General features: G+C 43.1%; 1 protein-coding gene across 12 annotated transcripts in view; it reads left to right on the top strand.

Annotated features, from left to right (window-relative positions):
- The first annotated feature begins 135 nt into the window (after window positions 1-135).
- The window catches only part of LOC105706701 (zinc finger protein 737-like), a 67,484-nt gene continuing 43,914 nt past the window's right edge, over window positions 136-23,705 (top strand). For 3 of the 12 annotated variants that reach the window (XM_064368304.1, XM_064368302.1, XM_064368299.1), the window contains exons 1-6: window positions 136-308; window positions 2,747-2,909; window positions 3,151-4,291; window positions 5,804-5,924; window positions 21,995-22,035; window positions 22,226-22,313. Coding sequence is in view for 6 of the 12 variants with exons in the window: in XM_064368294.1 (XP_064224364.1) it covers window positions 22,017-22,035 (19 nt within the window). In the remaining 6 variants the exon portion in view is untranslated. Of the gene's footprint in view, window positions 309-2,746; window positions 2,910-3,150; window positions 4,292-5,803; window positions 5,925-7,775; window positions 7,811-21,994; window positions 22,036-22,225; window positions 22,314-23,705 lie in introns of all 12 variants that reach the window. The other 9 variants (XM_064368303.1, XM_064368293.1, XM_064368300.1 and 6 more) reach the window with 7 other exon arrangements.

Raw genomic sequence — 23,705 nt, 5'->3', positions numbered from 1 at the left:
CTCATTCAGCCCAGGTTCTGGTTACGTCGCCTGTCACTCAGGGCCTGAAGGGGTGGAACCTGGTGCCCCAGCTAACCCGTGATGCCAGCGTGAAAACTGTCCAATCAGGTTCGCAGACAGAGAGGAAGAGGCGGCCTTTGCAATCTGGAAAGATGTGGTACCCTGGGTTCAGTTCTTGTCTCCATTGTTCCGTCTTCTCTGCGCCAGCAACTCCTGGGTGAGGCTACCACAGACCCTGTTGTCCTGTGACCTGCAGGTACTGGGAGATCCCTAGGGAAGACCCCGGAACCTTCAGAGGCTGGAAAACGGTGAGTACACAGGGTGGGCGTCCTGAGAACGGGGAGGAGGCTGTTTGAATCCGGCAGAAACCGGCTGCGGTGGGATCTGGGCCTCGTGGTCAGCTCTGGAGTCTGCAGACCCGAGTTCCCGCTGGCACAGCTCGGCCCTCCATTCCCTCCGTCGCAGATTAGGGGCTGACCCAGCAGCCAAAACCCCAAGCGTCTTACTCCCTTCCTTAAACACGAAGTACTCCCCAGCCTAGAGTCCTTTCTGGGTAGCTCTGTGTGACCGCAAGTCTCTTTCAGATTGTGTGGGGACCATTGGAGGGAATAAGGGGAAGGAGTTCCCACGTGGAGTCCGGAGTTTTACCAGGGAAGAAGTAGTGGTCCGTGGGGCCCCAGTCCCACCTTTCTCCTCTTAAAAATTAAACTGAGGATTTGTTTTTTGGAGACAGTGTCTCACTCTGTCCCACAGGCTGGAGTGCAGTAGCACAATCAGGGCTCACTGCAGCCTCCACCTCCCGGGCCTAGGTGATTCGTCCACCCCAGACCCTAAGTAGCTGGGACTACAGGCGTGTGCCACCATGCTTGGCTAAGTTTTGTAATTTTTATAGAGATGGAGTTTTGCTATGTTGCTCAGGCTGGTCTGGAACCACTGAGCTCAAGTGATCCACCCGCCTTGGGCCTTCGTTAGTGCTGGGATTACAGGCCTGAGCCATTGCCCCGGCCTAAGTTGAGGCATCTTTAGAAAGTTAAGCAGTGATATAATTTGGACGTGGGGGGCAAGTGGGAGCCCGCGTGGAGCGGGCAAATGCTGAGCAATGCGCTCAGAATGATGACGTAGTTTTTAGGCGCGGAGAGAGAAGGGCGTGTCCATTCGGCTCCCAAGAAGGCACCAGCCTTACATTTCCCAGCCAAAATCTCAAATTGAAATGTAATCCTCAATGTTGGAGGTTGGACCTGGTGGAAGGTGAATGGATAATGGGGGTGGATTTATCATGAGTAGTTTAGCACCATCTCTCTTGGTATTGTCTCTTCAATAGAAGTTTTCTGGAGATTTTGTCATTGAAAGTGTATACCACCCCCATCACAGAGTCAGGAGAGCGAAACCATCGTGTCCAACATGATGAAACCCGGTCTCTACTGAAAATACAAAAATTAGCCGTGCATGGTGGTATGCGCCTGTAGTTCCAGCTTCTCAGGAGGCTGAGGCAGGAGAATCGCTTGAACCTGGGAGGCGGAGGTTGCAGTGAGCCGACATCAGGCCACTGCACTCCAACCTGGGCAACAGAGCCAGACTCTGTTTCAAACCAAAAAAGTTGTATACCACTTCTCATCCCCCTTGCCCTAGCTGGAAGCTCCTGCTTTGCCTTCCACCATGATTTTCCACCATGTGGCCTTCCCAGAAGCAGATGCTGGTGTTTTTTTTTTTCCGTACAGCCTGTGGAAACATGAGCCAGTTAAAACAATTTTCTTATAAATTATCCAGTCTGATGTATTTCCTTATAGCAATGCAGTAATGAATTAATACAAAACATTTATTTGCCCAAACACCAATTTATGAATCAGAGAGCACCCAGCTGTGGTTTGTTGTTTGTGGGCTCAAAGGTGGAACTTGAAGATAAGGCATGAGGAAGAAAGAAGCATGAGGAAGCAAACCAAATTCATTATTGGATTGGGTACAGTTATATATTGCATTTGCATGCATCAGGTGGAAGTGTCCTGGTTATGTAGTCAGAGCTTTATTGGCAGTATGTGATTGGTTAAGCCTAAGTTTTGTTTTTCTCTAGGTTAGTAATTCACAGGAAATTTATTTGACATAGTTGAGTTTCCTCAGGTAGAATCCCAGGGCACTATGGCCAATTTAGTCAAATTGTGAGCCATTTAATTATTTTAATGCTTCACAGGGGGACTGGTTTTCCCTGCATTTTTCCAACGTATGGCAAGCAGGATCTCCAAATCCATACTTGTTCTCCTAGCCTAGCTGTTCTAGGGCCTGTAGAAAATTCTAAATTTCCAGCCAGGTGAGGTGGCTCATGCCTATAATCCCAGCACTTTGGGAAACTGATGTGGGCAGATCATGAGGTCAGGAGATCGAGACCATCCTGGCCAGCATTGTCTCTTGAACCCAGGAGGATTGCAGTGAGCCAAGTTGGTGCTACTGCACTTCAGCCTTGCAACAGAGTGAGACACTGTCTCAAAAAAAAAAAAAAAAAAGGAAACTAAATTTCCAATTTATGACTCACATTCCCAAATGCCAATTATCCCTCTCCCAAATCACATTATCAACTGTTAATTCTTTATTTGGTTTTAGAACAAACACAATATTTTAATTGTTTATTTTTGTTTTACAGGATGGTGGTTGTCTATTTTTCTGTTTGTGAACATTTCACATGAACAAAAAGTAAAGAATAATTATCTGACAATACTGTAACAAACCTTTGCACCTCTCTCTTTATCTTGCCTAGGCACACACCTTAACAGAATTTCTTTGGGTTGAGGTTGCTTTTTGGTACATTTGCGGGGTGATGCGTCCTCAGCCACTCTTCTGTATTTTCCTGGTTCTGGGTTTTACAACTGTCTGGGAATGACCCAAGATGCTCACAGTGGCCCTGTCTCTTGGAGTGTCTGGTGAGTATCAGCTCTCTCCCAGTAGAGAGCCTGAGGTGTTGGGTGGAGCATCTTAGGGAAACAGCTAGATGCCCTTTTGCTGAGAGCAGTTTCCTGATATACATTTTCTCTAAAAAGCTAACTGTTTTGAATATTAAGATTTTTTTTTCTCTCAGTCCCAGCTTCCTTTCCTGGCAGACGCGTTGGCGCTGGTACTAAGGAGAAAAGGCACACATGCATCTTGTCCTGTGGTTTCTCTCAGGCTTATGAAGGGAGAATAACTATCCCAAAGTGCAAGAAAAACCCACCTTAATGAGGTAGTATCTGAACTTGCAAAGGAAAATACACATCAGGCACACAGGAGGCAAGTGCAGTGTCTTCTGAGAGGGTGGTGATTAAGTACCTTAGCAGGATGGGGGGTTAGGGAATCTCTCAAGTGATTGACACACAAGTCCAATATGTTTGTGTTCCACTCAGCACCACCTCTCCCTGTGTTTGTCATCTTGAATATATTTGTTCACTTATTTCCATTTTTATTAACTGTATAATGTATTTTGTCATTAGAGCTTGAAAGATAAAAAAACACAAATGTTTCTAAGAGGAAAGAAAGGGATAGATTTCAGAGAAAATATCTTGTTTTATATTCAATTGGTTAAAAATTTTCATTTACCTTTTTTATTTTGCAGAGTGAATGTAGGAAGATTCTGAGGTCTGTTCTATTTTAGCATGATTTCAAACTGAATCTCAGGGCTTAGCTTTGGGAATCCTATCTTAGAAAAAAATAGAAGAAATGTTTCTCATAGCTACAGAAAAATAAATACATTTCTACAAAAAAGTAGGTTAACACGCAAATTACAAACATTTATGAAAACATCAGTTCCTCTTTTGTGCAGAGTGGAGAATTTTTGAGAGTGGGTACCTCAGTTCTGTTATTGGGATTTCAGTTTAATGTTAAATTTTATGGAATGAAACTTGGCAACTACTACAAGTGTTCATACATTATTGTTTACTATATGATTTGTTATAAAAATGATAATTAAATGACACATTTACTGCCTGGAAAAGATAGATACTTTTATTTTTTTGTTGAGTTATTATAAAATAAAAATGCAAAATTTTCTGCCTATAGCATAAACACTGAGTTTGAGTAATTTATTGGATTTACTTATCACTAGGTTTTTACTTATTTGAAACAAAGTGAATATTCTTGACTTGAAAGCAGACACATGGCCTTAGAGAATCCAAGCAAATATCCATCCTAATTCTGCAAGAGGGGGTCAGTGAAAGCCGAGTTGGTTCCTCTCAGGAAGTCTTCACTGCAGGTGTCCCAATCTGTTTAAACCAACCATGGAATGAGCTCTTTATGCAGAATCTTGGAAAAATTGGAATCCAAAGGGAAATTGGTGAGATTTGGGATGGGAGTAGGGGGTGTAATGCCTTTTCTGAGGGTGTAATTGTCATTGTTTTGGGCTGTTTCTAGGTAAATGTGAAATAAAATGTTTTCAAGTTATGGTTAGAAGTAACTATCGTAAAAGGAGTATTACAGTGAGAGAAAGCATGAAACATGAGATCTGCCAGCATCTCAAAGTTTAGGCAGACAAAGGTTTGTTTCCCTAGAGAGAAGCAAACAAGATTAGAAAGAAGGTGGGAGGGAGAGACCAGATGGAGGGTGGCAATATCAGCTTTGAAATCAGAATGTGTTGCCCTGAAGTCAGCCTGTTCTTAGGAGGAGCAGAAAGAGGGGTTGTATTTTGACTCAGGCTGAGGTGGGTCAGAGTTCAGGAGTCTGGGGTAAGGAGAGAAACTTAAGCAAAGTTAGATTAATAAGTATTTTGTTCTGACCACTGAAGAAGAAAACTGTTCATCTAATTGTTCATGAGGCAAAAATGGGAATTTGCAGTGTCTGTGTTTCGTTTTGTGACAGGTAAATAACAGAGCAACATCAATGTCATAATGGGAAGAGTTTTTTTGTTTTTTTTTTTTTTTGGCAGTATGTTGCTCTTGCTGAACACAAAGGATGGGAGATTGCTTTAGTTACCACTTTTTACCAGGGTCACCTACTTGTCCCAACATCCCCCATCACTCTCCCTTGACTTACGCATCTCTTTCACCTGGCTGTTCTTAAATTGTGTCCTTCATAATCAACTGGAAAACATAGTACAATGTTTTACTGAATAAATACTATGAATAGTTCTAACAATTTATTGAACTGGAGGAGTTACAGGAGCCCATGATTTATAGGTAGATGCTCAGAAGTGTAGATGCCACCCCCTTCCAGACCAGCATCTGTAATGGGGGCAGTTTGTGCGACTGAGCACTGAACTTGTGTGGTCTGTACTAACTCTGGGTGATGATAGAATTAAACTGTTGGACAGACTGTTGAAAAATTGGTTTGCATTCAGCTAGCTCCACACATTTGCTGTCAAAAATATTTTCAGGAAAAAAGTCATCAAAGGTTAGAACATTAAACTGACTCCAGATGAGTTTTGTCACTGGTGAGAGCTGATATCCTGGAGGAGAGACCATTCTCACACTGTGAGAAGAGGACAGTAGAAATTGTGGAGCTCCCAGAATTTCATTTCTCAGGTGCTAATTTTTTTTTCACTTGCCACCTAGGAGTAAGCCACCTTGGGCTACCTTCACAAGGACAGTGGACACCAAGCTGGGGAACACATTTAACCTACTGAGCATGTGGTTTCTTGTGAATGTGAATACAAGAGGATGTTTCCCTGGGCTACTTTCCTTTTTTAAATAAAATAAAACCTTGCTGCCATATAATGCCAGTGTGCCCAATATTTAAGAATTTTATTCTATGATTGGAGTGTAAGATTTTTATTTCATTGGTTGAGAATTTGAGTGGATTGTGTGATACAACATAGAAAAGGAAAGATAATTCTTTTCTTTTTTTTGTTAAGATGGAGTCTTACTCTGTCACCAGCCGGGAGTGCAATGCTGTGATCTTGGCTCACTGCAACCTCCGACTCCCTGATTCAAGCTATTCTTCTGCCTCAGCCTCCCAAGTAGCTGAGATTATAGGTATGTGCTACCAAGCCCAGCTAATTTTTGTATTTTTAGTAGAGACAGGATTTCAGTATGTTGGCCAGGATGGTCTCTATCTCCTGACCTCATGGTCCGTCCGCCTTGGCCTCCCGATAATTCTTAAAATAAGTTACTTGTTTTATTCTGAGTTTAAATATGAATATAACCCTGCATGGACTCACCATGGGGAGTAAACAGGACTTAGTCAGTTCTGGTGCTTTCCTGATCTCATCTACCTTCTACTAACTGTTGTGACATTTTTTTATTGCTTAACTATTTATCATGAAGCAGGGATTTGCTTGGTTTTACCTTTTTTGAGTTTTCAGTAACTGAATGTTATCTTTAACATTTCATTAATTTTATGGCAAAATGGTTATTTTTTTGTTGTTTCTCTGCCTCAGTCTGTTGCACATATGCTGCTGTCTGAGGCCTTGGCTCACTCAGTTGACTCACCCATTTAACCCATTTGAGACTTGTTTAAATTTAATTTTTGATGTTGTTGGCAATGGTATTTTTGGTTTTGTTCCCAAGTGCTGATGCTTTATACATTTGTTAACCTAAAGAAATAAACTAAGGCATAAAATAGAATTTTAAAGAGTTTACTTGAGCCAAGGTAAGGACAGGTGCCTGGAAGGCTCAGACTCAAGTAACCTGGATATGAACCTCCTTTGATCTTTGTTATATGCAGGTTTTTAAAGACAAAAAGAGGGACAAGGAGTGTGCCAATACAAAGTTATTTGGCAGAAATTTTCATTGGTTCACAGAACTAATGCTGATTAGTAATTTACTCTACACGGTTGAACTGTAGGTTATGGTGTACAGCATGTAGCATGGTTAGGTTCGTTACTTTTTTTGTCAGTCTGGAATCCACATAGCAAGCAACTGCAAGAAATGATATAGCTCAGTGGCCTGGAGGGTAAGTAGGACATGACTGCTTTTTTATTCCTTTACTTAGTTGGGCCTGATAATTCAGAGGGGGCTTTGTCTTTCTTCAAATAAGATAGTTTTGTATTTCTCATTTTTCTGTTTTTGATCAAAATCTGTCTTTTTGAAAGCTTCAGTGATCAAATTTTAAGTGTTAGGGTGTCTCTCTGACTGAGAAGGCTTATTCCCTGATAATCCTGACTCACATTGGGTTGAGGGGAAGAGGAGACATCTCCATGAGAAATGTTAAAAGTGCCCCAAAAGCCAAATTGTGATGGTATCACAGAGTGGCACAAATAAAACTACATTCCTGGCATTGACTTACAGAGCTGCCTCACCAAGGCAAATAAATTTTCCCAGTAAATAAAGCTGTTTTCCTGTAAGCTAGGCCGATTATTAGTAGATTTTCTCAAAATAGAATCTCCATCTAAAACAAATTGGTGGCCATACCTTGTAAAATTTTTGAGAGAATTTGTCCAAGTGCTGGGTTTCTTCAGAGCTGTTTATAGATAGATGGGATGACCAAATATTTGATAAGACATTGCCCTTTAATTTAGCAGTACAGATATTGTCCAACAATATCTAATATGTTTCCTTCCAACAGGTTTGGAGATAATTTTTTATTTTGTGGCATTTTCAGTAAACAAAATTTGTAAGTTGGAGGTCAACAAGAGAAAAATCAGACAGACCTCCCTCCCTAGAGTTGGCAGGAGTTTAGGGAGAGAGAAATTTAGTTGACTGATAAGCATATAGGAAAACACCACAGGCCTCAAATTAACATATATATATATATAGCCTGAATATCAGTTTTAGTAAATGGACTTTGACTGTAGAGCTCTTACATTTTTAAAAAAAATTAGATTTTAGCCAGGTACACAGCAAACATTTATATGTCTTTTTCTTTCTAAAATTTACATCAAAAAGAAATTTTGAAGATGGGACATTTTTGTTTACTGGAGGTAAGTGTAATCACTATTTAAAGCTTTTTGTTTTTGAAATTTTTTAGTAAATGTTTTTTTTTTCTTCCAAACCACAGTATATGGTTTTATTTAGTTCAGAAGAGAAGGCTAAACAAACAAAACCGAACAAAAATTTTCATCACACTCTAAATATAACCAAAATTTTAAATCAAAGGCATACCTGAATGAGTGACTAAATAAACATGCTTGAGGCCAAACCAAAGAAATCCTGTTTGGCTTTAATTAAAGCTTTGAAGAGAGAGAGAGAGAGAGAAGAAAAAAAAAAAACTGAAGCTCTTTTATAATTACTATTTTTTCCAAAGACAGCTTACTGCAAGTGAAGTGCAATCTGTATTTTCAGGCCATATTTTGTAGTGTCTCAGCTTACCATTTACCTTGAAAGGGCAGTCAGAAAATTAAAAGAAATGGTGATAAAACAGGAGAACAAAAGCTGGCAATGGACATACAAAAGGTCATGATGGGAGCAGGGGAGCTTAGACCTGTCCACTGTCCTCTACACAGACCTGGGCTTTAACGCCATTCCAGTGGTGACCTTGAAGGTCACACTCCACATGGAGTTCAGACAATTAGCTCTTAAAGCCTATTTGGGCTTTTCCCTTTATAGGAGTTTCAGCTCTTTATACCACAAGCTGTTGGCTGGAAGCAGAGGTTACAGATAACCACAGACATTTGTCTCTGATTTCCACCTGCACTGCCTGTGGCATGAAATGTCGATTTCATAGCAGAATCTGTTTACTGATTATGTGTAGGTCAGGCTAACATAAAGCCACTTCTCTTGTGCACTCTGATAGGAAGCCGGGCTGGATCAGGTATTGCTCCTGGCAGCTGACAGCACACCTGCTCCCTGTGTCTCCCAGGCCTGCACTCCCCATTCCCTCTGCCTGGTGGCCCCTTAGCTCTTCTTTCTGTCTTCTGCACAGACGATACTTTATCTTTCCTCAGGGCCTTTGCATCTGCTGTTCCCTCTCTGGAATGCTTTTTCCAAACCCTTCATCCTCTGGTGAATTCCTGTACCTTTTCATATCTCAGCTTTGGCATTGCTTACTCAAAGAAGTCTTTCCTGACAAACTGGCTCAGCTTCTCCGTTACCGCTGGCAGGGATGGACACCTCTTCCACTTAGCCTTTGGTAATTTTTTCTGTGTGGGGTTATTTGATTGATTATCTTTCCTAACCACCTACAGTAGGTCCACAAGACAGAGGCTGTGCCTGTTTTATTCATCCTTGTTTCCCAGGTTGCACCCGACAGGCAGGTCTTCAGTAATCACTGTTGAATGTCGATTAGGTGGTGTTATGAGAGGCTGTAAGAAGCTATGGCAGGTTCTTCGGGAAAGACACCTTTAGATGGTCTTGCTGCTTATACAGAGAGTGTTTGGAGCTGGTTCCTAGCTCAGAGATGGTCCCTGTGATATGGGCATGAAGTGATCAAGAGAAACCTGGCCTGAGATTGTTTCAGGATGAGCAGAAGGGGCTGATGGAAGAATGTAGAATAGCTGTTTGAACAGGTGAGGGTCTAGTTGAAGGGAGGGAACAGGGGGAAAAAGCAGGCATGATGTGTGCAGTCGGCAGGATGAGGCCACCTCAGGGAGCCAGGACAGCAGCAGTGAGAGTGCTGAATGGGTGAAGCATAATGGGCCATGACTGTGTCAGTTGAGGCAAAATCCATCACTTTGCATGAGACCCTCCAGACCACATGAAACCCCAAAATTAGGTACAGTTGAAAAGAAGTCCAGCTTTGGGGCTGTGGCACCATTAGATTTTTTCTGCTGAGCAAATGTGTATTGTCTTTGGATTGAGATGAATAAAACTGAGCACCCTCCAGGTCAGCTCAACTGCAGCCGAGCACCCAGGCACACAGAAAACTAGGACACAGTGTGACAAACTCATGGAAGTCAGGAGGCACCCACGGTGGTGGATCAATCACTTCCAGTTGGCTGGAAGTAAAGGACTGGAGGAAGAGGGCTCCTGTACCTTTTTTCCTCCTGCTCTGTTTCAGCAGGACTGGAGGAAGCAGTTGGGTACAGCTTCTCAGACAGGCCTCACACTGTTCAAACCAGCATTCTTCCTCAGCCCTCTTCACGGGCCCTTCTTCCCAGCACCATCTTCACAGCTTCCTGTCCCCTACTCTGTCCACTCAGAGCCTCTCTTTCTTGATTCTGATAACCTAGTCTCCCAGAACAGGTGGCATTGGGACCCCAGTCCTGACCACCATCACCAGTGAGTGGACCTGGGTAGGTGACTCAGGGCCATTAGGAGAGATTTGGGGTGCAGATCTTATGCAGCAGTAAGGGGGTATTGTAGGACCACCAATGGCATCTTTGTTTTGTGCTTGTTTCTAGATGTGAAAAATGAGGAGAGAGGTAAAATGATTGGGCAGGCCACCAGGGAGAACAGACACCTGGATCAGCTTCAAAGCCAGCATTGTGTCCTGTGGATGCCACACCCTGGGCTCCTGGGAGGCAAAAGGAGCTCTGTCTGTCCCACTTCTGGCTTTGTCCCCAGTCCCTGAAATCTGGGCTCCTGGCACATAGTGGACCTGTGATAACCATCTGTCAGTTGGAGGCTGGGTACCTGGAACAGCAGCCAGGAACACAATCTACCTCTCCAGCTGCCTTTGAGGGTAGTTGACAGAAATCTTTTGTCTCTTGGGCAAAGGAACATGCCTAGGGCCCAGAGCCACCATCCCAGGCCACTGGTTGATGACAGCAGTCAGGGCATCACCAAGGTTGGGGTCCCACTTCTTCCTCATCTCTGCTCATCCTCCTGAGGAAAGGGCTTTTCTCATACACGAGTGACATCAACAAGGCTGTCTCCATCATTACACAGATTCCTAGAAAACTGGCTTTTCTTGTTTTCTTTTTCTTTCTTTTATTTCTTTCCTTTCTTTCCTTTCTTTCTTTCCTTTCTTTCTTTCCTTTCTTTCCTTTCTTTCTTTCTTTTTTAGAGACTGGGTCTCACTCTTTTGCCCAGGCTGGCATGCAGTGGTGTGAACTCTGCTCACTGCAAATTCTGCCTCCCAGGTTCAAGCAGTTTTACAGCCTCAGTCTCCCAAGTAGCTGGGACCACAGATGTACACCACCATGCCCGGTGGTGTATTTTTGTATTTTTAGTAGAGATGGAGTTTTGCCATTTTGCCCAGGTTGGTTTCTAACTTCTGAGCTCAAAGCAGTCCACCAGCCTCAACTTCTTAAAGTGTTGGGATTACAGTTATAACCACCATGCCCAGCCAACTTTTATTAATCTGAAGAGGATGTGCTTTTGAATTTTATGTTTTCAGTGGAAGAGAAAACTATCTTATTTTAGACTCTTTTCCAAGGACAAAGATGAAACAGGAAAAACCTTGATGATGAGATACTCACATTAAGAATATTTAACAAGGATTGTACAGTTTTGGGGATGGACTGGCTTTTTAAATTTTTCCCACACCCTCCAAATGGCAGTGTTGTGGTCATAGGGTCCTAGACATGATTGACCTGGGTGAGTGTTCGCAGACGTTCCTCCCTTTGAGTGTTTTTTTTGTTTTGTTTTGTTTTGGCTAAGAACTAGAATGCATTGTGCCTGTAGCACAACCCTCTGCTGGCTTTGAAGACTTCATCTATGCAGCAGAGAATTCTGGACTGGAGAAGTAGGTTCCACAATTGCTGAATGGGGCCGGTGAGGTAGTTGATCACCAGGGTGCAAATTATTCTATTATTTTACTCGCTCATACCAGGCCATGGGGTTGGCATTTTCTTTTTTTTTTGAGATGGAGTTTCGCTCTTGTTACCCAAGCTGGAGTGCAATGCCGCGATCTTGGCTCACTGCAACCTCCGCCTCCTGGGTTCAGGCAATTCTCCTGCCTTAGCCTCCTAAGCAGCTGGGATTACAGGCATGCGCCACTGTGCCCAGCTAATTTTTTGTATTTTTAGTAGAGACGGGGTTTCACCATGTTGACCAGGATGGTCTCGATCTCTTGACCTCATGATCCACCTGCCTTGGCCTCCCAAAGTGCTGGGATTACAGGCGTGAGCCACCGCGCCTGGCCTTGTTGGCATTTTCTTTTAGGCCAGTCTCTGAATTGACATTTAGTCAGTTGATTTTATTGATTTAATTTATTGTTGTTGACATTTAGTCACTGGAAAATGTCCTTTAATTCACAATTACATAAGTGGGTTTTTACAGGTGTGTACTTACCTGCCGGTGTAAAATTGTACATTGAGATTAAGAGAATTGTTGAAATACTATTTTTATTCTTAGAGACAGTGTCTCACTGCCACCCAGGCTGAAGTGCAGTGGCACCATCGTGTCTTATTGCAGCCTTGAACTCCTGGGTTCAAGCCATCCTCCTGTCTCAGCCTCCTGAGTAGCTGGGACTATAGGTTCACACCACCATGCCCAGCTAATTTCTTGTATATTTAGTAGAAACAAGGTTTTACCATGTTACCCAGCTGGTCTTAAACTCCTGACTTCAGGTAATCCACCCACTTTGGTCTCCCAAAGTGCTGAGATTACAAGCATGAGCCACCATGCCTGGCCTAATTTTTAAGTTTTTAAGTTTTATAGAGATCGAGTCTTGCTATGTTGCCAGGCTGGTCTTGAATTCCTGACCTCAAGGGATCCTCCTGCCTCGATCTCCCAAAGTGTTGGGATTATGGGCATGAGCCACTGTTTCTGGCTTCAAATACTGTTCTATTCTAGATGTTGGAAGCTGATTAGCTGAGTAGTTGGTAGAGAAAATAGGTAGCATAAGTTCTGTGATATAGCCAATATTTGATGAAATATTATGCTTTCTTGTTTGACAAAGATCATTTGACAGAGTAGGATACATAAGGACTGTGACTTTATGCCTGTAACACTTACTGATTCACAGCCTTGCCTAACTTCCCTCCTCAGCCACCACGATTCCTTGCAAATACAGCCTGCCCCTCTGTCTCAGGAATAATGGCAAAATACTAATCATAATAAGAGATGCAATAATGGCTTCCCATTCAGAGTGTGTTCAGCTGCATATTCTCATTTGTGACTTACAGGAATTCTCAGGCCAGGTGCTCTTATTCCAACTTTACAGATGGAAACACTGAGGCACAGGGAGGCTTGCTAGCTTGTCCTCAGTGCTGCCGAGCTGTGTAACTGTGTCTATCTGCTCCCCCTGCTGGTGGCACCTCTATGCATTCAGCTACCACATGCCTCCCTCAACTCCTGAATTCTGCCCATCCCCTCAACAGACATTTCCCAAAGGCCTGCTTCCAGGAGGGTACCACATAACTCTTCCACCTTCCAGGCATTAAGAATGTAGTGAGAGGTAAGGGGCCAGTCATTTCAGCAGCCTTTTTTTTTTTTGTTCATCAGATGGACTTCAAGGTACGTGCCTTGTCTGAGCTCAGGGCTGTGGGAGTGTGGGGACAGGAGAAAGTTGCTTCAATATGGAGAGTGCTTTGTGAGTGTATTGTGAGGTTTGAGTGTGGTATGTGTGAGTGTGAGCACATGTGGGTGACCCTGAATGTACCTGTGTGTGAATATGTGTGTGTGGCCCAGTGTGTTTGTCAAGTAAAATCAGCCCAGCAAGGGAGGAGATGGCCAGGGAGCACTTTTAAGACTTGATCACAAGCTTGGACCTTAGCTTTCATTGCACACCCCAAAGTGTTTTTCTGAGCTGAGGAGTGAGTTGTGTGAGGTGCAGTAGGGAAGCAGGTGAAGGCAGGGCCATGGCGAGGGAGCTGGGCCAGGTTCTGCAGAGGCATGTGTGGGGTGAGCAGGGAACTGGGAGCCTCGGGTGGAAGTCTGCTCTCCCATCAGAACAGATCTCCAATCCTTGTTTTTGTCCTCACCACCTCTACCCATGCACTTGTTCTTCTGTGTTGGTACATGTGCCAGCTTACTAGCATTGGTGCTCAGACAAAACTGTGATGCTCCATGGTGGCAGTGACCATCTTTCTGCTCACTGTGGGATCCAGGAGCCTCAACAGATGCCTTCCATTAGAAGGGCCAGAAAAATAAAGTGGGCTGAAAGGCTGACACTGCCACCCACAGCAACGAGAAGGAAGGTGGCATGGCACTGACCTGGCCCAGTGTGAGAGACATTGGAATCCTTGGCAAGGAGCCACCACCTAGGGACAGGAACAGGAGGTCAGACCCATCTGGACCTGAGTCCCAGACAGCGTACTTGGTCAGGGTGTGGTGGGTCAGACAACAGAAGATGGCACGCACATTGGAGCCCAAGAGTAGCTGATACAGAAAAGAAATGTTGAAAAGGCCCAGAGTACACTTTGGAAAGTTGGGAGACTCTACGGGGAAAAAAAATGGGGAAAAGAAAAAAAGCCACACGTGGAGGTGTATGTCCATTGTCCCAGTTACTCAGGAGGCTGAGGCAGGAGGATTGATTGAGCCCAGGAGTTTGAGGCTACAGTGAGCTATTATTGTGTCACTTCATTCCAGCCTGGGAAACAGAGCTGTTTCTTTGAAAAAAATAAAATAAAATTTAAAAAGGGTTTCAAACCTTGATTTTGTGCTCTGACGTTTCCCCGGTCCATGTCATTCACCTTGCTGCTTTGTTGCATATCTGAACTCTGAGGGGTGGTTCTCTTGCTTCTTGGTTCCTCTCCAGGGCAGGGACTGCAGGCCTTACCTCTGTTCCATGCCCCACTGTAGTCCCTGAGTTCTGTCTAGGCTGGAGGGAGGCCCTAAGCCCTAAGAGTGTCCATCTTCTGCTGGTCTTTTAAGAAGGTCATTTGGATCCCTGGGTTGATGAAAATTCCTCAGATTCTGCTTTTCCTTGAACAAATTTCTGTGATTGTCTGATTTATAAAAGCAGCTCATGCTAATGTAGAACACCAGAGAACCAGGAAGAGAGGAAGCAAACTAGTTGACCTGTAGAAATCCTGGCTAGTGTGACCTTTGTTGCACCAGGTTCTGATATTGGGGCAAAACGATGCTGTGTGCTTATAAGCCATGTCACCCTGTACCTGCTAGAATGTACCCCTGTCACTTTGCAAACTGATAAAGATTGTACCCCATTTCTAAACATTCCTGCTGTTTTTATTTCTAGAAGTTATTTATTCTGTTCTGTGGAGACACAGCAATTTATTAGGAGCTTAACCAGTCCTCCACTGTTTCTAACATTCACAGTCTGCGTTTGTGCCCTCAAGAAGGGAAAACTGAACAAACCCTTTTGTCCTTCCCACATCCTGCATAATTATCATTCTCCCAGGAGCAGATTTTGTCACCATGGTAGGGCATGCTTGTATTTATTTATTTATTTTAGATGGAGTCTCACTCTGTCACCCAGGCTGGAGTGAAGGGGCTCAGTCTCTGCTAACTGCAGCCTCTGCCTTCTGGGTTCAAGCAATTCTTCTGCCTCAGACTCTTGAGTAGCTGGGATTACAGGCACCTGCCACCACCCCTGGCTATTTTTTGTATTTTTAGTAGAGACAGAGTTTCACCATGTTGGCCAGGCTGGTCTTGAACTCCTGACCTCAGGTAATCTGCCAACTTCAGCCTCCCAAAGTGCTGGGGTTACAGGTATGAGCCGTTGTGCCTAGCCACTTGTATGTCTTTTAGAGAAATGCTAGTTTATATTTGACAAAAGCACAATCCTGTCTGTGAGAAAAGTCTTCATTTAAATGTTACATAGCTTGTGCCATTAGGGTCCTTGTCAAGGCAGAAACACATCAAATGGTGGTCTTTAATTTAAACACATTAAAAGTTGATGGCTGGACACACTCATTTTAGGAGGGTAAATGCCTAGGACAGTGGCTGAGTCATGTGGTAGTTTTGTATTTAGTTTAGTTTGTGTGTATGTTGAAGAAACTGCCAAGCTGTTTTCTAGAGTCTCTGTATCTTCCTTTTATATTCCCACCAGCAGTGTATGAGTGGTCTAGTGTCTCTGCATCCTCACCCGCATTTCATGTTGTCACTATTTGTTATTTTAGCCACTCTGATAGGCATGTAGTAGCATCACTGTGGTTTTCATTTGCATTTCCCTATTGGGTAATGATGTACATCTTTTCATAGGCTTTTTTGCCATCTGCTGTATATTCTCTTTGGTAAAATATCTCTCTGCCTTTAGATCTCTTGCCTATGTTCTTTTCCTTGTTTGTTGGTTAGTTATTGTTTTTTAGATGGGGTCTTGCTCTGTTGCCATGCTGGAATGCAGTGGTGCAGTCTCGGCTCACTGGAATCTTTGCCTCCCAGGTTCAAGCAATTCTCCTGCCTCAGCCTCCTTAGTAGCTGGGTCTACAGGCAGGTGCCACCATGCCCAGATAATTTTTGTATTCTTAGTAGAGACAGGTTTCACAATGTTGGCTAGGATGGTATTGATATCTTGATCTTGTGATTCACCCACCTCAGCTTCCCTAAGTGCTGGGATTACAGGTGTGAGCCACCGTGCCCAGCCTTTTTTTTATTCTATACAGAAATCAGATCTCATTATGTTGCCCAGGCTGGTCTCAAACTCCTGAACTCGTGATCCTCTTGCCTGAGTCTAGCTTTGAGACGGCAGGTGTGCGCCACTATGACTGGCTAATTTTAATTGTTTTGTAGAGATGGGATCTCACTATTTTGCCCAGGCTAACCTAGAACTACTGGGTTCAATCAATTCTACCACTTTGACCTCCCAAACTGCTGGAACTCCAGGCATGCACCAGCACACCTGGCTTGCCTATGTTCTAATTTGATTGTTTTCTTTTATATGATGTTAAATTTTGAGAGGTCTCTATTATATATTTTAGACAGTAGTCCTTTGTCGAATATGTGCTTTGAAAACATTTCCTTCCAGTCTGTAGCTTGTCTTTTTATTTTTCTATCTGGCTCTTTCACAGTAGAAATATTTTTAATTTTGATGAGGTCCAGTTTGTCTGCCAGTCTTTGCTTTTATGATTCAGGCTTTGGGGTCAAGTCTAAGAACACTGCCTTGTTCTAGATCCCGAGGATTATGTTTTATATTTGAATTCATGATCCATTTTGAGTTTTATTTTGTATGAAGCATAATACATATAGATGGAGGCCCATTTTTTCCTATGAATGCTGATTGCTCCAGCACCATTTGTGGAAAAGCTGTCCTTCCTCCTGAAGTGCTTTTGCACTTTGTCAAAAAATCCACTGGACATATCTGTGTGGGTCTTTTTCTTGGATTCTCCATTCTGTTCTGTGCTTTGCTGTCTGTGCCCGCTGCCTGCTAGTACTCTCCTATCTTTTTATTTTTTATTTTTTTGAGACGGAGTTTCACTCTTGTTACCCAGGCTGGAGTGCAATGGCGTGATCTCGGCTCACCACAACCTCCGCCTCCTGGGTTCAGGCAATTCTCCTGCCTCAGCCTCCTGAGTAGCTGGGATTACAGGCACGTGCCACCATGCCCAGCTAATTTTTTTGTATTTTTAATAGAGACGGGGTTTCACCATGTTGACCAGGATGGTCTCGATGTCTTGACCTCGTGATCCACCCGCCTCAGCCTCCCAAAGTGCTGGGATTACAGGCATGAGCCACCGTGCCTAGCCCTACTCTCCTATCTTAATTACCCTAGCTATAAACTCTTTAAATCTTGTTGACCAATTCCTTCTACTTCTTCTTTTTCAAAATTGTTTTAGCTATTTTAGTTTCCCTGCCTTAATTTTTTTTAACTAAGTGTATTTGATTTTTATTTAAAAAATACTAAGGAACTCTTTTTTTGCTGTTCTTATTAAAAAAATAATTAGGCTGTCCATGGTGGCTCACACCTGTAATCCCAGAACTTTTAGAGACTGAGGTGGGTGGATTGTGAGATTAGGACTTAAAGACCAGCCTGGCCAATATGATGAAATCTTAGGTCTACTAAAAAAAATTACAAAATTAGCCATGTGTGGTTGCATATGCCTGTAGTCTCAACTACTAGGGAGGCTGAGGCAGAAGAATCATCTGAACCTGCGAGGTGGAGGTTACAGTCCACTGAGATCACACTACTGCATTCCAGCCTAAGTGACAGAATGAGACTCCATATCAAAAAAAAAAAAACTTCACATAAGGATTTTAATGTAACTTTATAGAAGCCATAAATTCAAGAAATGTGTGGGTTTTGCCCTTTAAAATTGACAGCAGGACTTTGTAGCAATTCCCTTCTGAGATGAAGAGAGTTTCTGTAAGGGATATCACATAAAAACTAAGCTGAAAGAATCACTTGAACCCAGGAGGCGGAGGTTGCAGTGAGCCGAGACTGTGACACTGCACTCCAGCCTGGTGACAGAGCAAGACTCTGCCTCAAAAAAAAAAAAAAAACTAAGCCGAGAGACTGTGTCTCAAAAAACAATTTATTTTGTGTTTTAAAGTATACAATTATTATTTACTATAGTCATCATATTGTGCTATCAAATCATAGATTTTCTTTTTTACTGCAAAATGGCAACAATGAATAGGTCTTTTAAAATTTTTATTATTTCATTTTATTTTCTAACTTTCCAAACTTGTCATTGTAGTAGGCTTTATTCTTTCTATGTTTTTTACCCTCTCTGCTTTCTATGTAAATTTTAGAATAATCTTATCTATATTTACAAAACATCTTGCAGGAGTTTTTTTTGGAAATAGGCTAAACCTCTGTACAAGGATTGCACACATTTTAACTCACATTGTCCCATTTCTCTCCAGAAAGGGCTGGACAGGTTGACGTTTTCACCAATAGGGCCCAGGATGTGTGTGTCCACCTTTGCAAACTCACACAGTGGCTGTCTTTATTTGACTTTGCCAAGCTGATTGCAGAACCCAGCACATTATTTTGTTTTTCAATGCCTAAATTACCATTGAAGCAGAATATTTTCTCTCTAACTTTGCTGCAGCTCTTCTTTCTGAATTGCGTTTCACTTTTTGCTCATTTTTAATTTAAATGTCTTTTTCTTTGTGATTTGTAAAAGCTTTTTCTCACTTGCCAAGTCTTCTCCTTCCCTTGGAAACATTTACCCTAGCTCTGGATTAGGAACATTTCATGGCACTGTTGGAGAGAGCTAACTATCCAGTTCAGAGAGGTAAGACATGTTCCAGAGTTTCCCTGATGACTTTTTTTTTTTTTTTTTTTGCTGGAGTGCAATGGTGCAATCTTGGTTCACTGCAGGCTTCACCTCCCATGTTCAAATGATTCTCCTGCCTTTGCCTCCTGAGTAGGTGGGATTATAGGCGTGTGTCATTATGCCCGGCTAATTTTTGTATTTTCAGTAGAGACGGTTTCACCATATTGGCCAGGTTGGTCTTGAACTCCTGAACTCAGGTGATCCAACTGCCTCAGCCTTCCAAAGTGCTGGGATTACAGGTGTGAGCCACCATGCCAGGCTTCTGATGCCTTTCGAGTGCTACTGAGTCAATCCCATTTCTGCGACATGCTTTCCACATGACCAAGCCAGGTTACCTTACCTTAAGAATATGAGCCGGCTTGTCGGGAGGCCTGGGGTACATGTAGGATAATGGTTGTGAAAAGCCCATGCAGAATCTCTGAGAGGAAAGCAAAAATGCAAGGATTATCAAGCAGGCTCTACTTCAGACTGTGTTATTGTATCAGCTTGGCTAACATAGTGAAACCTCTGCTCTACTAAAAATAAAAAATTTGTCTGGGTACGGTGGTATGCCCCTGCAATCCCAGCTACTTGGGAGGTTAGGCTAAAGAAGAACTGAGGAGGCGGAGGTTGCAGAGAGCTGAGATTGTGCCATTGCCTTACAGCCTAGGTGGCAGAGCGAGACTCTGTCTCAAAAAAAACCTCAACTGAAAATGTATTTCATATCTGGACCTTTTTGATCATTGGCAGGGAAGGCACCTTTGTCATCCAAAGCAAGGGCCTCTGGAGTCTGTGAACCTGTGGAGGTGATGTGCTGTTTACTGTCTGGACCTGACCACTGTCACCTTTACTGATAGGTGACAAACAGCCTGCCTGACTTGGCCTTGTTTCTGTGGGTCTTCTTGGTCTGGGAAAACATATTGTGGTAGCAAGCTAGAGTTTGAACCCAGAAATTAACACAGTTGTGATGGCTGGACACCATCATCTAATGAGATTGTAAGAAGCTCAGAGTAATGGCCCCTCTGGGTACTTCCTGTACCACTCCCACAGAGACAGTGTCACAGGCCTCCCAGCATGAGTGGGACAGCCAGTTGGGGGCCACTGTTGGTATACACTTACCTCCTAATTCTTTTCTTTGTTGTTTCTGTCTTTTTTAAAATGATGACTTCTTAACCTCTGGATTTTCTTTCTTTTTCAAATTGTTCTAGTGTTTTTTCTTTTTTCTTTTCCTTTTTGTTCTGACTTTCTCCTCTCCCCTTTCAGATCTTTATTCTATTTTTCTTCTATTTTCACTCTGTCTTAGCATTGATCTCTGTACTTTTAGGTCTTTATATGTTCACAGGTGTTGGCATCCCCCACAGAGAAGCTGACTGTAATCCGGGCCTTATTCTTAATTGGAATAACCCTTTGCAATACAAGAGTATGCAAGTGTTGGGTGCATATTGGTGCAGATCTAGTGACTATAACTGGAAGGAGCCTATGCCCCCCAATTTTATTCAGTGTGAGAAGTCATACAACAGCAGTCCAGGAATTTGTTGAAAAAACACTGTAATCCTGTCCCTCAGACAGTACTGTTTTTCCTTACCAATTGTATTTTCTTTAGCTGTTTACACACCCATTCTGTATAACTAGGAGTAACTGTGCATTCTTCACTTTTATCACTTTTTTTTTTTAATATTTTTTTTTTTAGACTGAGTCTCATTCTGTCACCCAGGCTGGAATGCAGTGGCACAGTCTTGGCTCACTGCAACCTCTGCCTCCTGGGTTCAAGTGATTCTCCTGCCTCAGACTCCCAAGCAGCCTGGGCTACAGAAGCGTGCCACTATGCTTGGCTAATTGTTTGTATTTTTAGTAGAGAGCGGGTTTCACCGTGTTAGCCAGGAGGGTCTCGATCTCCTGACCTCATGATCTGCCCACTTTGGCCTCCCAAAGGGCTGGGATTACAGGCGTGAGCCACTGCACCTGGCTTTTGTCACTTCTTAAATCGGCAGAGCCTCGCTTTGTCTCCCATGCTGGAATGCAGTGGCATGATCTTGGTTCACTGCAACCACTGCCTCCCGGGTCCAAGAGATTTTCCTGCCTTAGCCTCTCAAGTAGCTGGGATTACAGGCACATGCCACTGCACCCAGATAATTTTTGTATTTTTAGTAGAGATGGAGTTTCACCAAGTTGACCAGGCTGGTCTCAAATTACAGACCTCAGGTGATCCATCTGCTTTGGCCTTCCAAAGCACTGGGATTATAGGTGTAAGCCACCATGCCTGGTCATGTGCTAATTTTGTTTTTTTTTTTTAACCTCACCCAGTAAAACACCAATACATTTAAGCCTTTAGAGTCAGCATGTTAGTAGCTGCTTAATTGCCCGCTGTGTTGACACATTTATCTAGATAACCTCTCCTTTCCCCTAGGAGATGCCTGATTGAGGTCAGGAAATGGTGAGAGAGGTATGTAGACTTGGCCGCTGGCCAGATTGGATCCAGTTATGGCCTCTTGTGGCCCTAATTAGCTGTGTAATCCTAGATGAGTCATTGACCTTCTCTAAACAGCTATGTTTTGGGGCTTTGAGGGGCCAGAAAGTAGAATGTCTTTAGTGCCAAGCTTAGGACTTTGCACTTTCTTCTTGCCATGGTGGGAGTGATCACTGGCCAGCTCTCTCTGGGTGGGGGCTTGTGTGCCTGTCTGACCATTCCGGTAGCTGGAGGAGGAGGGATGAGATGTGTGAGAATCAGACCCAGGCAAAGAAAACAGTCACAAACTTGTGTGCCCGGTGATGCATGATGATGCATGGAAACTCCTCTTCTGATTCTGGAACCACAGACCAATCTCAGAGGGTAGAGTGTCTTTTCTCTCTGAGCTCTCCAAGGAGATGAAATCTCTTTGTTCAGTTATTCGAAATTGACACTGGGCTTCTGCTGTTACTGTTTTCTGGGTGACTATTGTTTGCCCTAGAATTATGATTTACTGAAGAAAATTAAGTTTATGTTTTCCAAATCAACTAAGCTTAATAATATCTGTGTCTGAATATAATCTGAGTTCTCTGTTCAGAGAAGGTTTAAAATACATACTTTTTGACTCTTAACTGTCATCATATATGTTGGTCATGACAAAATTGAGGGGTTAACCTTTTTTCTCCCAACTGGGTATGTTTGGTTTTGACCAATATCTGTGTTTTTGTTTACAGATTCCCACTGAAAAATTATTGTATGAACTTATTACAAGCAGGTAAGTTTAACTGAAGTCTTTTAGATTGAACTAGAGAGTGACTGAGCTGGAAAGCACAGTACAGAGTAGAAGCCCAGCTGAGCGGCCTTTGTCCTTTTCTCTATCACCAGCCACTCAGCATGGCGGGTTCTGCTTCACCTGCTGCTGCATTTGCTGAACAGTTATCTTGCTTCTTGCTCTCCCATCTCAGGTTGATCTGACATGTGCAGGGAGAGTGGGGGCAAGTGAAGCTGCACTTTTGAAAGAAGTCTGGCCTTTCAGACATTATCCTCAGGAAGGTAGGTGAAGATAACTAGGAGTTTCTTTTCTGTGGTCTCCCTCACAGCTCTGCCTGGCAGGTCAGAGCCAGCCTGTGCAGATTCTTTTCCAGGGTGCCAGGCCTTTTAGTGATTGGCCTGGTAGCTGCAGACCTCTCAGGCTGTAATTGTTGGACACAAATGCCCAGGTGGTAGCCCTCACCACTTGGGTAGCAGACAAGAGACCTGAGAACTTTTGGGTTCTTGATAGCTTGTAGATGTTTGTTGAAGAAATAAGGATGTCATAAACGTGGTTGGGGGCTGAGTACACCTTGATGGGCTCTGGGCCCTGCCACTGACTGGTTGTGTGCCCCTGGACAGATCATTCATCTGCTCTAAATTGACCTTATCATCTGTAGAGCAACTTTGAAACAGTCACTCCTGCCCCACAAGGCCCTTGATTTGCAAGGCTGGTGGTGTGGTGGTGGTAGCTCTTGTTTTTGTTAACACATGGGCAAAGATTAGCAGTCACGCTTTTGAGCATTTTGTGTTTCTGCTGATACAGGACTTGGCTGACCCAGCAGGTAAGGGGTTCTTGGACAAACAGGTATATATATGTGTGCACAGAGCAAGTGGAGGGGCTGGGCAGAGCCCCCAGGCTGGGTGACCTCTGTGCCTCCTTCCATGTTCCTCTGCTGTCAAGTATTACTAGGCAGGAGCACAACTATCAAACTTAATGCGGGAAGATTTTACTTTAAAATAAACATCTTTTAAACACTTGGAGTCATCTTTCATGGCTAGAGTATCTTTTAGTATTTTGTAACCTTACATGTGATTAAAGTGTTGTCCAGGCTTTTTGTTTTGAAATAGCCTCTCATGGAAGTTGCATAAGTAGCTTAAAGAGTTTCTGCGTATCTTTCACCAGCTCTCCCTGTTGATGGCATCTTGATTAACAACAGCACAGTGATCGGAGCCAGATAGTAGACATCAGTGTAACACTAAAGGCCTTAGTCAGAGTTGAGCAGTTCTATATGCAGTTTTGTGTGTGTGTGGGTGGGGGGTTGTAGTTCTATGAAATTTTATCATTTGCATAGATTTGTGTAACCACCACCACAATCCAGACACAGAACTGTTTCTTGCCCAGATCATTGCCCTTCTCCTGCCCCTTTCACAGTCATACCTTCACTAACTCCTGGCAAACTGGTCTGTTTTCCATTATGATAATTTTGTTGTTTCAAGAATTTTCTATAAAAGAAATTTAAGGTTAAACATCCTAAATCCAAAACTCCAAAATTGAAATGCTTCAGAATCTTTTAACTTTTTGAATGAGGGCATGACATTCAAAGTAAATCCTCTTTGGAGCATTTTGGATTTTGGATTCGTAAATTAGTGATGCTCAATTGGTATGTACAATGCGGGTATTAAAAAAAATTT

Source organism: Aotus nancymaae, unplaced genomic scaffold (genome assembly GCF_030222135.1).
Source record: "Aotus nancymaae isolate 86718 unplaced genomic scaffold, 86718_ANA_hifiasm-v0.15.2.pri h1tg000076l, whole genome shotgun sequence".
Taxonomy (NCBI): Eukaryota; Metazoa; Chordata; class Mammalia; order Primates; family Aotidae; genus Aotus; species Aotus nancymaae.
The sequence above is the reverse complement of the archived record's forward strand: the minus strand, read 5'-3'. Positions and strand labels throughout refer to the sequence as shown.